Source organism: Bactrocera tryoni, chromosome 2 (genome assembly GCF_016617805.1).
Source record: "Bactrocera tryoni isolate S06 chromosome 2, CSIRO_BtryS06_freeze2, whole genome shotgun sequence".
Taxonomy (NCBI): domain Eukaryota; kingdom Metazoa; phylum Arthropoda; class Insecta; order Diptera; family Tephritidae; genus Bactrocera; species Bactrocera tryoni.
This window is the reverse complement of record NC_052500.1, coordinates 19,451,041-19,465,937: the sequence shown is the minus strand read 5'-3', so window position 1 is coordinate 19,465,937 and position 14,897 is coordinate 19,451,041. Positions and strand designations below refer to the sequence as shown.

Sequence of the window (14,897 nt, the reverse complement as noted above, 5' to 3'; positions counted from 1 at the left end):
TATTTCCGAGCTCAAAGCAGTTGATTATTTCTCATAAATGGGTTGGAATCTAAATCGACATGCATATTTGCTTATGCGCATTCATACATATATACAAAATTCCGTACGTGCAATCATATCATTAGAAATGTCGCTACAGATTTCCTTTAAAGCTTCTATTTGCATGTCAACAGTGGCACAGCGCATAGCACGGCAGAGGACTGCAAGGACTATGGTTTGGGAAGGAAAAATATTTCTGGAAATAAATAAACTCAAAAAACACACTGATGGATGGCGGAAACTTACTGCTAAGACATTCTTCCTTCTCATTATTTCTAAGTTATATAGATGGCAACATTTATTCTCAAAAATTTCTTGATTTGGATCTAAATTATTTTCAAGTATTCAGGCTTTTTCACCCAAGAAGAGGAAAAATTATATATTTCCATGCACTTTGTCCTCAAAATTTCACTAACACTGGCTCTTAGCTCTCCTTAGTTTCGAGATCGAGCACTTTGCAGCTTTTTGGAAGCTAGAAAGAAGCAAGGTAGAGCTCACGGCCGGTTTTAGTGAAGATGTATGAACAAAGTATATTTCTTGGGTGTCTACAGTTTTCTTTTGTGAAAATTAAGATAATTTTTGGTTTAAAAGTTTCTAGCTTAATATATTCACATAATTCGACATTTCAGCAATGCTTTTCATTTTCAATTACTCAAATCTCACTCAAAAGTTTTACGAACTCCCACTGTGCATCAATATCCTGTTGACGTTTAAGTTGTGCTGCACTTACATATGCTATTTTTAATAAAATGCTCAGCTCTATTTGTCTTATCCGGGATTTCCATATGCACTTTTCTAAAACGCAAACAAACCATGGAAATGTGTTAGTGTGCGTGCGAGTTATTTCTGAGTGTGGCTGCCTGTGTCAAGCTCTGGTGTTCATAAACAGCTCGCAATATCGCACACCATGGGGGGGTTTAACAAGTGACAATTCTGGCTATTATCCGCGCAGCATGTGGTGTGGTTTTCCCTAGTGTTTGACAGAATATTCGCTTTCAGTTGCTATGTGATTTCGAAACCGGAAATTTAGTTTCAAAAATGTGTTATGGAATTATGGTACAAAAATTATAGAATTAAAGAACGTCCTAAGGCTGTTCGAAGAGTAGATTCAAAATTGGTATTGTATAAGTATTGAACTTGTGAAACGCTAGCGTTAAATTAGCTCGTATATCATGTATCAAATGCCCTATAGAATCTCATATCTAGCGTGATTCTTCTATTAATCCTTGTAAAGTTCAAAACTCTCGTAACAGCTGAGCACAGTCGATGCATAGATTAGATACTGATGCAATTCTTCTTTCTTCCAATTTCATATAAATTAAGGCAAGTTTCGAACGAACATTTTGGAAGTCGAAAGCCATTTCGTCGATTGAACGCCACACTTTCGGACCAATTTTTAGATATGATTAGAGTCGGGACTTAGACTATATGGCATAGAAGAAAGTACAGTAAAAGACATTAGAATCGTTTTCAGCCGAGTACTTTTTGACTGCTCATCTATGTTTGCCATTACATATGACTCTCCCATTACTCAAAAGAAGGATTTCGGATTAGAGTTTTTAGAATCGAGAAACCGGCTATTCAGTACATCACTGAGTAAAGAATCCATGCACGTTGTCGGGAGATACTTTATATTTTTTCATCTTTTCAAAAAACTTACCTCTATTCTAGAAAATCTTTTTCTCTCTTGACGCGGACAACGCATACGCGATTATCGCCGCGTTTCAAACGGAGCATTTCTCGTTCGAGACTGTTATTTCCTTTTCATTGGGTGCGTGACAGCTCCCGAACCTAGCGCCTTCTCACTTTAGCTCGCCTTCAAACGGATGTTCTTTGGCTATCCAGAGGATACTTGTTGTAAGACCGGAAGTCGTGTGCTGATGGAGCCATATATAAAAGAATTGTTTCTGGCCACTCCAAAGTGAATGGTGCTCAAAGAACTTTCCTCACTTACGTGAACTTCTACACGTAAACTGCATTCTCCAGTCTAGTAAATACTCTCAATAAATAAGATTAGAGAGCATTTCTTGGAGTAAAGGAGCCCTAATCGATACTTTGCTAACTTTTTTTTACTGAACTTTGAACGATGTCACAAGGTTCTCAGAAACAGGGAGGCAATAATGGATGCCAGAAAGCGGCTGCATATATACTGCATTCCAGGCCACAAGGGCGTTGCAGGAAACGAAATAACTGATGATATTACCGAAGAGGCCATCCGTTTGACAACCGAACCAGTTCCGGAAATACGCAATCCGTATAAACGTAGGAGCTGATAGATCGATCAGGATGAAATGCATACAGGAACGTCAAAAACGTATGAGAGGAACGATAGGAAAACAAGCTTCTAACTCACAGGGACTCGAAAAAAGTGCAGGATGGTTGTGGTCTTAGTCACAGGTCACAACTTGCTGGCAGCACAAGCGAGTCGTTATTAACGATAGCACATTTAGAAAATGCAGGAAAGTTCAGGCATAAGAGCGACGCGGAAATACCTTCTTCTGCTTTATTGGATGGCGATTATAGCCTTTCATTCTTCCTTTTCGCTGTTTGGCTCCAATTTGAGATTACAAGTGTAGCCAAGTCCTTCTCCATCCAGTCTTTCCAACTGAGTGGAGATCTTACTCTTCTGCTGCTTCCACGAAGTATAGGAATACTCTCAGAGCTGGAGTGTTTTCATGCATTCCTCTACTTAAAATACTCCCAATCTTTCTCTTGTTCCGAATATTATTCAATTATCTCATTACTCAGTTGAGGCTTGGAGATTACTAAATTACTAGTGTCTTAAACTCGATATACAACTTCGGTTCTTTTAGGGAAAAAGTAATTGATATACTACCATCTATGTTACTCTTATCAACTCTTCAGAAACATACTCAGTACAACTAGTGTATTGAGTAAAAATATTTGGAGACATCCCCGGTCTACCGGAGATATATGAGGACTGATTTTCTATAAACTTCAAAACTACAATATTCACATTACGAACTGAACCACAACTGCTCGAATACCGAATAACGGTTTCTATTCCGGTTTAACACTAACCAACAAAACGAGAGCTCCTCTTAACACCCATTAAAATGTGCGACAGCAGTGCAATTTTGCGTTGATTCACAGCTCGCTCAAATATGTTTTCTTTCGTTTCGTTAATAAAAGGAAACGCTCAAAAGACTGTCATTCCTGCATAGACAATCCTTTGACGACGCGGCCACGACGAATTGCGAAGACACAAGCGCGTGCAATGGCGGCGCGAAGAGCAGCGCTAAGCGGAAAGCGCGAAGATAGTTGAAATGGGTACTGCATTTATAAATCCGTTACTCCATATTTGAGTTTCATCTAGTCAAACACATACATACATGCACACATACACGGTACACGCTGATAAGAGATAAGAAATCAGCTGGTAATAAGCACATATGCTTCCATGGGCAGAAATTAATGAGGAAGCCTACTCATTTAGATGCCATATGAAGCAATAATAAATGTGCAGTGGCAAAAACAAAAAGTAATGAGGTGCCGTTATAATACATATTTCTTACAAATGAAGCGTTTAGAAAAGTTGTGTGTTGAAATTCAGCGACCATTCAAGCGCGTGGGTTCTCATTTAGCTCGACATTTACAAAAAAATGTTGTTGTTTTTGTTGCTTTATCGCGCCAACCAAATCAAAGTCGTCCAAAGTGTGACAAGCATTTTGCATTTTAATTAAAAAATATCACAAGGCACTAAATGCTCATTGCATACTCATATACCACATTATTGTTGTTGTTGTTTTCACATTTACAATTTATTTCGCATTGCCGCATTTATCTGTTATCTCTTATCAATTTGTAGCTGCCGTAAAAAATCGTCATTCCACTCATGAATCTTTCGTAACATCTTTTTCATTACAGTTCTAAGCCAAGGCGGTATGCGGAGCAAACACACACATTCGCATGAACCCTCATATGCATATGGAAATGTGTGTGCAATAAATTAGAGCAACGGCGCAACAACAATTTGTGGGCGGTACGCGGACTTTATCGCCTAGAACCTACAGTTTATCCACCGTATGATCTTCTGGATGTATTTGAGCAGGTGTGAGAACTGAAGGCAAATATGTTGCAGCGTACGAAATCGGCGAGGAATCGAAAAAGTAGTGGCAGGTAAGAAAATTTATTATTTATTTTCAGCATTTTATCATTTTTGTGTCAGTTAGACCTAAAAATTATATACTTATATGAAGTGTTATAAGCTTCCTCTCCTTGATTAGCGTAGACATCGCTTACGCGGTTATAGCCGGGTTTGCAACAGCGTATCAGTCGTTCATCCTTTTTGCCGTTTGGCGCCAATTGGACATTCCAAATGTAGTAAGGTCCTTCTCTATCTAGTCTTTCCTTTATTTTCCTCTACTTCCCCCGGCGGTTACTGCGTATGTGTATGTCTATCTTCTTTTCATGCGTCTTTTCCAAGATTTGTTGCATGGTGAATATCTGATCTTCTTAATTACAATTTATAATTATAATTTTTTTGAATGTCTGATCAGTTGTTGATTTTACAGGCCTAAAGTAACATTGTTAAAGTCCAATCAGTTTCTTGACGGCGAACTTTAATCCTTTACACAATACGCTCGATAGAATCTTATGTATATGCGATGTTGTGGAGGCTTATTCTACGGTAGTTGTCGCAGATTGTCGGGCATGATTTCGGCCGACCGTATTGTTAAAAGAAGCTGATACATGCTCTTTATCAGTTTTTCGTATTTGAAAAGCTCGGCCGACAATCCATCGGCCCCCGCCGCTTTGATGTTCTTCGAACTACTTAATGGTCGGGTAATGAAACGTCTGTGCTATTGTCATCGATTGGGAAATCGAGTTGAATGCCATCCAGCAAGCTGGATACGTGTACCCTCCATAAATTCAGTATGCTCTGGGCACCAGTCATTAGATCACCTCAGGGTTTTAGAAGAGTGTACTCCGGTCTTGAAACCTTCCGTTAGTATATTTTCATAGAATTTCCGAGCATTACCACTCTTTATTCTCACTCATTTCGCTCTCTTTCTTTTTTTTTGTCTGCAAATGCTTCTCGCTTCCCTCCTCAAATCTCGGTATCTATCCCATTCTGCACGTATTGTGATCGATTGTAACAGAGAGGTATGCAGTCTGTTTTCCCTCCACTGCGACACGGCACTCCTCATCGTCCCAGCTGTGTCTTTAATGCTACTCTGAAAAAAAAGTACTGAAGACCTGATTTCTCTCGTGAGGTTTCTTCAAGATATAACCGTGGCAACTTTTGTATTTTTGAGCACCTACTCCAGAGATTGTTCCCGGTTTTACTAGTTTTTTGAATAATTTTTATTATATTCATGCTCCGAACGTGATTTTGAAAGTAATGAATTGTACTTGACGACCAACCCAATACGAGTACTTCATTGAAGTGATCCCAAAAATGCATTTGCGGCCGAGTATAACCCTTCGGACAGCTTTTTCATATTCTAATCCTAAGACCAAACGATTTCTTGCCCTGAATAGGCAGGCTCTTATCATTGATTTTCGGATTTTCTGAATGATTATTTGAGGGAAGGATCTCATTTTGTGTAAATTTCACTGGTTCTTCTGAGAATGTGATCAAGAGAATAAACCTTTCAGGTCATTTAATCGTTATGAAAGAATTTTCTCTGTTTCTGGTTTGAGTATTTTTAATTATCTACACCGGGCGTGGTATTTTAAAATTACGGCACCAAATTAGAGCCTATGTTCAGACAACCGCTTCAAAATTCTTAGCATCCAGTCCTTGGACGCTCCTTAGGTTTAACAAACGCACTTGATTTAGATTCTTACCTCATTATATCCAATATTGCTGCCTAGTGCTTTACTCTCGTATAAATTATCTCCGTATACTATTTTTTTCAATAACGTTCATAACCTAAGTGGCATATTTTACTCTGGTGTTTACTCCTTACATCCTTAAAAGACGTTGAGGTTGAAAACTGAATCCACTAATTCAAGAGATAGCTTCTCAATTCTTATGACTTGATTCTGCCTCTAGGAAAAACCAGTTCATAAATGAAATGAAATTTCGGCAGCTTACGCAAATACGTGTGTCTCGTAATTTTTTCCCAGAGAACGTAAAATAATTTTCTCTGTTCTCTCACAAAAACTTTATTTTCCCTTGACCGAAAAGTCTTCTCAACATCTTATGTATTCCCAATTTAGCAAAGTTTCAAACAATTTACGAGCTAACCCAACGGAGACTCCGAAAAAGTTGAGACAAAACCCAACGAGAACAGAAATTTTCACACTTTGAGAGCCACTCTGAGTGCCTTATGTCAAGTAGGTTTGCGGCTTAGCTAGATAATCCATTTAGATAAACGGAGGTGGAATACTGAAATTGTCTTTCATTTTGCGCCATCTATCGCTGATATTTGCAATTTCTGAGCATGAATTGCATTCTGAGTTAACATATATATTATATGCATTATGTATTAATTTATTTTAATTTCTAATTAAAAGATTTATTGGAAAATATGGCAAATAGCTTTTAATTAGTTATTAAGTAATGTCTTTAAGGTCCATGCTGGGCTATTAAATTATTTTAAGCGTCAATATCTGTTCAAATGATATCATAACGTATTTTTCTTCTCATTACAGATGCAGTGATGGGGACTCATCGGCTAATGAGGCGCCAGTTTTTGTAAGTATTCAAGGAAAAAATATTTTGAAAATTCATAATATTGAACGGTCCATAAAAACGTTACCCCTTAGCTTAGAATTTTTCGATGATCACTGAGGCATAAAAGTAATAATAAAATGATATACAAACATATATACAAGTTGTACCCAAGGGAATGGCCCTTATTATTAAAGATTATTTCATCATTTACATATTGACCAATGGATGCCCTATTAAGTCAATCGCCAGTTCGAATATATTTATATTGAGCGTATGGGGGCTAATAAATCAGACTACATTCTCCCCAAGCTAGATTTCAATAGACACTTCCAGGTGAGGATACCATCTAGACGAGAATGGAGAAGAGGTTCAATAGGAGAGGAGGATACCATCTCAATCTATATCGACGGGTCCAAAATGGACTGCGGAGTAGGCACGGAGGTATTCTCCGCTGATCTATGCATATCTCTCTCTATACGTCTACCGAACTCGGCTAGCATCTTCCAAGCAGAAGTACTAGGCATAGAAAAAGCCTGCGAAGTTCTATTAGAAAACCACGAGAATATATGTAAATAAGGCAACTATATTTACGAATAGCGAGGCAGCGCTCCTGGCCTTGTCTTCACCCATGACAAATTCCAGTATAGTTCACTACTGCAAGAGAGCACTAAGCTCAAGAAAAGACAAGCTCCAACTAGACTTGATCTGGGTTCCCGGCCACAGGAACATTTTCGGTAAGAAAAAAGCAGATGAGTTGGCAAAGGCAGGAGCTTTCCTCAACGAATCCGAGGCGGAACTAATACCAAGCCCGCTAGGATCGATCAAAGGAGAGATCAACAAGTTGCAAATAACAGGTGGAAAAACATTACAAAATGCGTCATAACTAAACAATTATAGCCAACATATGACAGGAAAAGAACCAACGACTTATTAAATAGGTCAAGAAAAAGTATCTACAGAGTAACAGCTACCATAACAGGGCACCGGCCATTTGGGGAACATGCGTCCAAAATGGGTATGCCCTACAACGACATCTTTCCACTTTCTCTGCGAATGCCCAGCTCTAGCACAGATCCGACATAAAACACTTGGAATCCATCAAGCACCAAACCTTGAATGGCTTTCCACTAAAAGAATATCAGACATAAGTAGTTTCATCGAAACCTTAAAATGGTTTGAGAGAGAAGGTGAAACGTAATAGCAGATGCAGGAGGTTCTACGAATAGTGTATCAAAATGGCACATCAAGTGCTAATTGAGCCCGATAGATAACAGGGCTGCACTCCGATGACCGATATGTTGGGTAAAAAACAATAATGTTTACTGTGATCCATATATTTGGTGTCTCGATGAGTTATAGCCATGAAGGCACTATTTTTAGTCTCATAATGGTTTTTGCAGCTTCGGCTAACCTTTGCCATGATATTCAGCCGATTGATCGTTTGTTTCCGGGTCGTAGGCATAGACCCAAGGCTCATCGCCAGAAATAATACGTTTCTTGAGATTCTGGTAGTCGGAAAGTATTATTTCACAGACGTTAACCAGACGCTGTTTTTGAAATATTTACTAATTTTGGAACCAATGGTGCTTTCACATTTTCAAAATAATCTTTCACTGATCCTTCTGATATTCCAACGATGCCAGTAAAATATCTAACTGTTAATCACTAATAACTATTTTGATGTGACAATTGGTACAGATGTCACTGACAGTCTCACCAACCTAGAAGGCACATATTTCGATGAATGGGGCTTCTCTCGAAATTCAACTAAAAGGTCTTATTATTTTTTTGCTCACAGTAGTACATTTGATGTATGTATATATATGGAATCAAGACCTACTGCATACATATACGTTTGTGCAATAATAAGTAAAAAATTAAAACAATAAATTCCTAAAATAAAATTCCGTCACTTTATTCAATGGCTTGCCAACTTTACAACTTCGTGTGGCATGCAACCACATGTCACACTTTTACCGCAGCTCTAACACCAACACTTGGCATTGCGCATTTCATGCACGCCAGCCACAGACTCTACAAGTGCATTCCTTGACAGCACACACACACTTACACATATTCACTCACATATACATACAAATGTTTCATTGTCTGATTTGTTGGCGTTTTGACTTTTTGTTGCTCAGGATTTTGATGGAATTCTCCGTTTTGATAGCGACGACTATTGTTCTAACTGCTTGTTGTTTTTATTGTTGAAATTTTCATTTGTGTGTATGTGTGTGTGATTGTTTTTCTCCGCTTTATTTTCATAGTAAATTTTACGATGTCAATGCGGTATGTGGCGTGCGGCATGCGACCAGCCACACGCTACACTTGTAATAAAAATCCAAATTCCACACGCACGCTCGGCCTCCTCACCCCCGCTGCACTAACAGTCGCTATGTCATATTTATTTACAATTTGCTATGTGGGTGCATGTGTGTGCGTGTGCACTAAATTCTTCCACATTTAGCGCGTGTTGCAGCAACACACACGCACGCGTCGCTTCATTGCCCGATATCCGCTCCGTCATTGGCGTTTTTACTGCTTGAAGACTTGTCGCCGCTGCATGTTGCAGTTGCATGTCGGTGCATCTTGCTTGACGATTTTAATGATTTAATTGTGTCTGTGCTCGGCGACGATTTTCGTGTGTTCGCATTTAAATTGATGAGACGTGATGTCGTAAAATGAGCATTTAAGCTCCCGATTCGGTGGCAATCACAGAACAACTGCGCAGCGTGTAAACATGAAATTTCAAGTGATTTACATAATAAAGTTTAATATGATTTCATGCTTGGAAGCAGAGAGTCGGGCGTATCTATATTGTTTCTTGGGGAATTGCGCGTGTATTGAAGGTGAGCGTCTAAAAGTGAGCGTAAAACATATTCTTTGGACGGAAAGTGTGCTCTCGCATGGTTTCAGAGTAGTCATAGTTATAGACATCCAAATGTTATAGTTCTAGAACTCTAAATTGTACTTTCTTGCATAAGGGAAGAGTTGGGTAATTTTAGTGAAAACTTCTTGATGAAATCCGGTATTTAATAAGAATATTTTGCTCTGCGAGCACTTGATCTGATCGATTTTTATATTATGTGTTAGTTAACAAGTCGAAAGTAAGGAAAGAGCACCGCTGCCGCAATGGGAGACATCCGTCTGCATGTAGGGCTCACCCTGGACACGAAGCTTTCATAGAGGCCGAATATCGAAGAGAGAGGAAACAAGGCATCGATTGCCTTATACTGCGTTAGAGGAGTCATTGGCAAAAGGTGGGGTCTCTCACCGAAAGTGATTCTCTGGCTCTATGACACCATAATCAAGCCTAATTATGTTCTATGGAGTTTTTATGTGACGGAGGGCTCTAGCAAATATCACACTTGCAAAGAAACTCGAGAGCGTTCAACAGATGGCGGTGATCTGCATGTGTGATGCACTAAAATCCACTCCAACCATGACACTTAACGCCAACTTGCACATAGTATCCGCAGACATTGTCGGAAGGTGTATGACTGCGAAAGTGGCTGAATCTGGGCTAATAAGAATACGTATCTGAACATCCGGATAATCTCACACACTTTGACTACGTACCGGATCACTTAGATCATGGAGCCTCCAAACCAAACTCTGGCGGCCCCTTCTCTGCCCATACTACATACCGACGACAGAGCTATGGGTGGGAAGAAGTTGTTGAAGGAGACGAGCAGTAGGCTTCTTTACGGATGGGTCAAAGCTTGGGAGAAGATTGGTGGAGGGATTTACTGTCAGGAGCTGTCTATCAACTCCAGTTTCAGACTTCCTGACTATTGCAGTGCCTTTCAAACCGAGGTTGCAGCCATTAAGGTAGCAGTAGATCTGCTGCTCGGAAGTGCAACTTCATTCATTCAGATAGCAGAACGGTAGTAGCCTTGAACTTATGTACAGTGCGTTCAGGGTTGGACAAGGAGTGCCTAACGTCGCTATCAATAGGACCGCGTGTCTTTGTAATAATAGTATGTGTGCCGAGCCATGGCGGAATCGAAGGAAATTGTAAAACTGATGAACTAGCAAGGAAAGGCACCCTAGAACCGCTATTGGTAAAATGCCAGCAGGTCGGTGCTCCCATACTCCCAGTGTTCTGCTACTAGATTGCTGGGCTTCGCGAAAGCATGACAAACGCAGGGCCACCGGTATCGGTACATGCGCTGTCGCGAAAGCCTTTTGGTCCAAGATCTAGTAATCTCTTTGCCCTCAGTAAGGCTAGCCTCTTCCTAGTTCTGGGGCTTTTAACAGGACATTGCTCTTTTGGCGTCAATACTGCAAGGTTGAGAATCTTATTATACGCCATTTGCAGAAGCTGTATGGAAGAACTTGACAATTTCTCGTTTGGGAGGTATTTTGCTAATTTGCAAGTTCGAACAAAGGAGGTCTTCTTTTCTCTTCTATTAGCTATTTGACCTAGCCGAACCTAACCTAATCTTCTTTCATGACCGTCAAAAGCTTACGATTCAATGACAGCATCCAAAACGAAAAAAATTGTGCTCTTTCTAGGTCTAGAAATCTCATTGATTTCTTTGTGGCGCTTTACGTGAGCTTCGTCAGTGTTTGACTGTCATCAGCTATAAGCTATCGTAAGATCGTTTTGGCTCAAGGACGACCTTAAGATTAGGGTTCTAATTGGAAGAAGGCGAGGTAGAAACACCTCAACACTTCCTTTTTAATTGTTTCGACTTCGCGAGATCAATACTTAGACACTTAGCTCCTGGCCTCTATTAAATTAACAGTCACTAAATAATGTAAAACCGTCCAGCCTCGAAAAATTGTTCTTTCTGAAGTCATATAGATTTCAAGCTGAACCACTTCTCTTTAGTTTCATTGAAAATATAAAGTACAAAAAGAACTTTTAAAGGATTTTTATCGCTCTTCTATAACCACAATTCAATAAAATACTAAGAACTTTTTTGTTTCAATATCTAATACCTCATTCAAAAGCCGCTAAATTCGCCGTTATATTTTTTTAAACAGCTTTATTTCTTAACAAGTACCTCAAGTCGTTTCTGTACTTTTTCTTGCTTGATTTGTTCAAGTAGGCTTTCTTACTTCTCTGGCATCAACAACAGACGATAGAAAACTGTTGAACCTGGATTGGAAGTCTGAAAACATCGTATCTTTATGATATGTTCGGCTAAAGTCAAAGGCATAAGAAGATATAGGAATTTGTGCCATGGCTACGACAGGATCAAGCCTGGGTGATTCTACTCGGATATTTATAACTTAAATTTACTGATAGAATTTGAATAAGGGTTCCTGTCAGTGAGCTCAAGGCCTGTACAGCAGCGCTGCTGTCGAAGTGGAAGCATACCTCCCTAACAGAAGACGCACTTCTTCTCCATCGGCCCGGATTCTATCTAGAATATTAATCTCAATTCAGATTAAAAATATACGACAGTTTTGAATTTTGAAAGACTTGTAAATCCCTGATCACCATTTACTGAAAGTGTGTTCAACAAAATGTCCATCCTAAATCATTTAACGTCTTTAATCTTTTGCAGGCCTCAGTGCATCGGGCGAGACACAATGGGGCAGGCAGTACCTCGGCCGCTAGACGTGATGGTCCACAAAAGGCTACAGCTTGTGGTGGCCATCAGCAACGTCAAAGCTATCATCAGTATCAGCAGCAACGTAAATTACAACATCAGCTGCAACAACAACAACAACAACAGCAGCAGCAGCAATCAGTCGGCAATGAAAACTCGAGTGCCGCACAAAAACTAGCCAAAACGACGCGTAATTGGAACGAGCAACAACAGCAATTGCAACAACCGAGCACCGTTGACACAGCACCGAAGCAATCAATTGCGGTGTCAATGCCGCAACCATTGGTGGCTGCCACTGCAGTGAACCATGGCCGCCCGGCAATGCAACAAATCAATGCAAATGGTGGGCCACAACGCGATGTATCGCCGACGAAGGCGAGCCGTATACCCTTACAACAACAGCAACACAACCAAGTGCAACCAAATTTTAATCAAATATCCAAAACCGCTACAAATCTATTGAATGATATTTACGAACGGCATCTCTTGAACCAGACGACGTTCCAGGCCGAGCATAGCCAAGAAAGACCGCATCAGTCACAACAACAACCACAGCAGCAGCAACAACAAGCGAATAAGCTGCAGCAACAACCACAATTACAGCCGAGGCATCACCTACAGCAGCATCGTTTCTTGGCTGCAAGGCAGGTGGGGCAGGAGGTGGAGCTTAATTTTGCGAGCTCCTCGGCTCAGTACCAACAACAACAGCAGAGAAACCAGCAGCATGCACAGCAATCACCGCGCCATTTTCTGTCTTTCGGCAATCAGCAGGCACAGCAACACCATTCTTTCGGAACCCAGGAAGGTGGCAACTCCGCGCTGGCAACATTTGTGCCTATACATGGCAGCAACAAACAACATGTTGCACAAAAGCCGGTACATTTCTTAAAGTTGCCACCACCACCACCGCTAGCGGCACCACCTAGCAACGCAAGTGGCCAAAACGAGTCGGTTCCACCAAAAGAGTTCGGCTCCTACACATCTTATCAGCAACACTTCCAATTCTCCGACGCGTATGTTGAGCCTGTAGATAGCCGTAAACACTTCCTCTTGCAATCTGATGCAGCTTCAACGGCCAATCCGCCACTACCGCCCGCGCCACTCAATCACGTCTACGAGACGATCAAGGAGCGACCCCCAATGCCGCCACCAAAAAATGCGAAAACTGCCGAAGCTGGGGGTGAGGACGAAGCACCACCACTGCCACCATCGAGGCAGTTGAGAAAGCGTTTGGTTGCCGCCGCCGCAAAGGTCGGTAGCAATAAACGTACAACAACAACAGCGAATACGAATGGTAGTCAAAGCAAAATGGATGCAGGTCAGTTGGGCGGCAATGGCAAGCTGAACAGAAAATTATTGCCCATGCAACCGCCCGCATACGTGGCGCCACCAGCTGCGGGTCCGGCAAAGCAATCAATACCAAAGCTGCCACCGCAGCAACAACAACAGTATAATCCGCAACAGCGCACGAAGGCGGACGGTGAGCAACGTCCTTACCTCTATCAGCAGTTGCGCGAGCGTCAACAACAACAAGCGTCTGCGTTAAAGACAACTGCTCAGCGTCAGCCTCAACACCATTTACAACAGCAACAACACCAACGTCCCAATCACCCACAAGTGCGCGAGCATCCTTTGGGTGCCCATGCGGACCAACACGGCGCACAAAAGCTGCAGTCCCAATCACAACAACAAGAATTTACTAATACCAACAACAGCCAACAAAAGCCTGTTGAAAATATGATAACCCAATCTGCAGTCGCATTAACCACCACAAAAGCAACGGTGCATGCCACCAGCACACCGTCCGCACCGCCGACGACAGCCAACTCAAACTCCATCTGCGCAACGTCCATTGATGTTTCCGATAGCTCGGTGGAGTTGATGTTACAACAAGCCGGTTTGTTACATTCGCATGCTACCTCATTAACGGCACACAGCGGCGGCGGTGGCGGCGGCGCCAACAAAGCTCCACAAACCGCTTATAATAATAATGCCAACCATACTGGCGGCATTGGCAACAACAACAGCAATAACATATCCAATTTGCATCCATCACGTCCAACTGCATTGCCAATCGTTTTCGAGGAGGATACCGGCGAGTTCCAGGACGTGCTCGTACTCGAAGAGGATGGCACGGCGAAACTACCGTATCGACACGGTAAGATCGAGGTGCGTTTGGAGACAGCGCAGGCGATGGCCGCGGCTGCTTATTATGCCAGGTACGTTTAAATTAGATTTTTGTACCATATTGTGTTGCGAAGGAAGCTGTTGTGTTGATATTTATACCTAGAAGTAAGTGCATATGTTTGAGCGAGTTGAGGGGTTACGCCAATTGGCGGCTTATTTGATGGTTGGACTAATGAAAGTTCGTAAACTTTGCGGATATTTTGAAGTTGTCGAGGGCTTTTTGATTCTAGGAGGTTCAGAGCTGCAATGTAGACTTCTGAGGTTCTACCTCTTTCAAATCACTAGATGTTCGATATCCGAAACACCGTCGTATATTCGGTTCGGTTCGGTGGTTTTGAAAAATATTCCTAAGACGATCTCCTAGTATATACACCATTCGAGAGAGAAAGAAATGGTGAGCTGAGTGACTTTGAAGAGAGCAAACGTTTTTTCACAAAATCAGAGGGATTATCTCTGTG

General features: G+C 41.3%; 1 protein-coding gene across 1 annotated transcript; it reads left to right on the top strand.

The window, feature by feature from the left end:
• The first annotated feature begins 3,959 nt into the window (after positions 1-3,959).
• On the top strand, positions 3,960-14,481 carry LOC120767692 (myb-like protein Q). Its single transcript, XM_040093884.1, has 3 exons — positions 3,960-4,179; positions 6,664-6,706; positions 12,208-14,481. The coding sequence occupies exons 1-3, from the start codon at positions 4,133-4,135 to the stop codon at positions 14,479-14,481; spliced, it is 2,364 nt and encodes a 787-aa protein (XP_039949818.1). The 5' UTR covers positions 3,960-4,132.
• The last annotated feature ends 416 nt before the right edge of the window (positions 14,482-14,897 follow it).

Bases quoted from the DNA above. Each gene is read 5' to 3' on its own strand.
- LOC120767692 (XM_040093884.1), top strand. From the start codon at position 4,133: ATGTTGCAGCGTACGAAATCGGCGAGGAATCGAAAAAGTAGTGGCAG. The intron at 4,180-6,663 runs GTAAGAAAATTT...TTCTCATTACAG, and splicing joins AATCGAAAAAGTAGTGGCAG to ATGCAGTGATGGGGACTCAT. The intron at 6,707-12,207 runs GTAAGTATTCAA...AATCTTTTGCAG, and splicing joins CTAATGAGGCGCCAGTTTTT to GCCTCAGTGCATCGGGCGAG.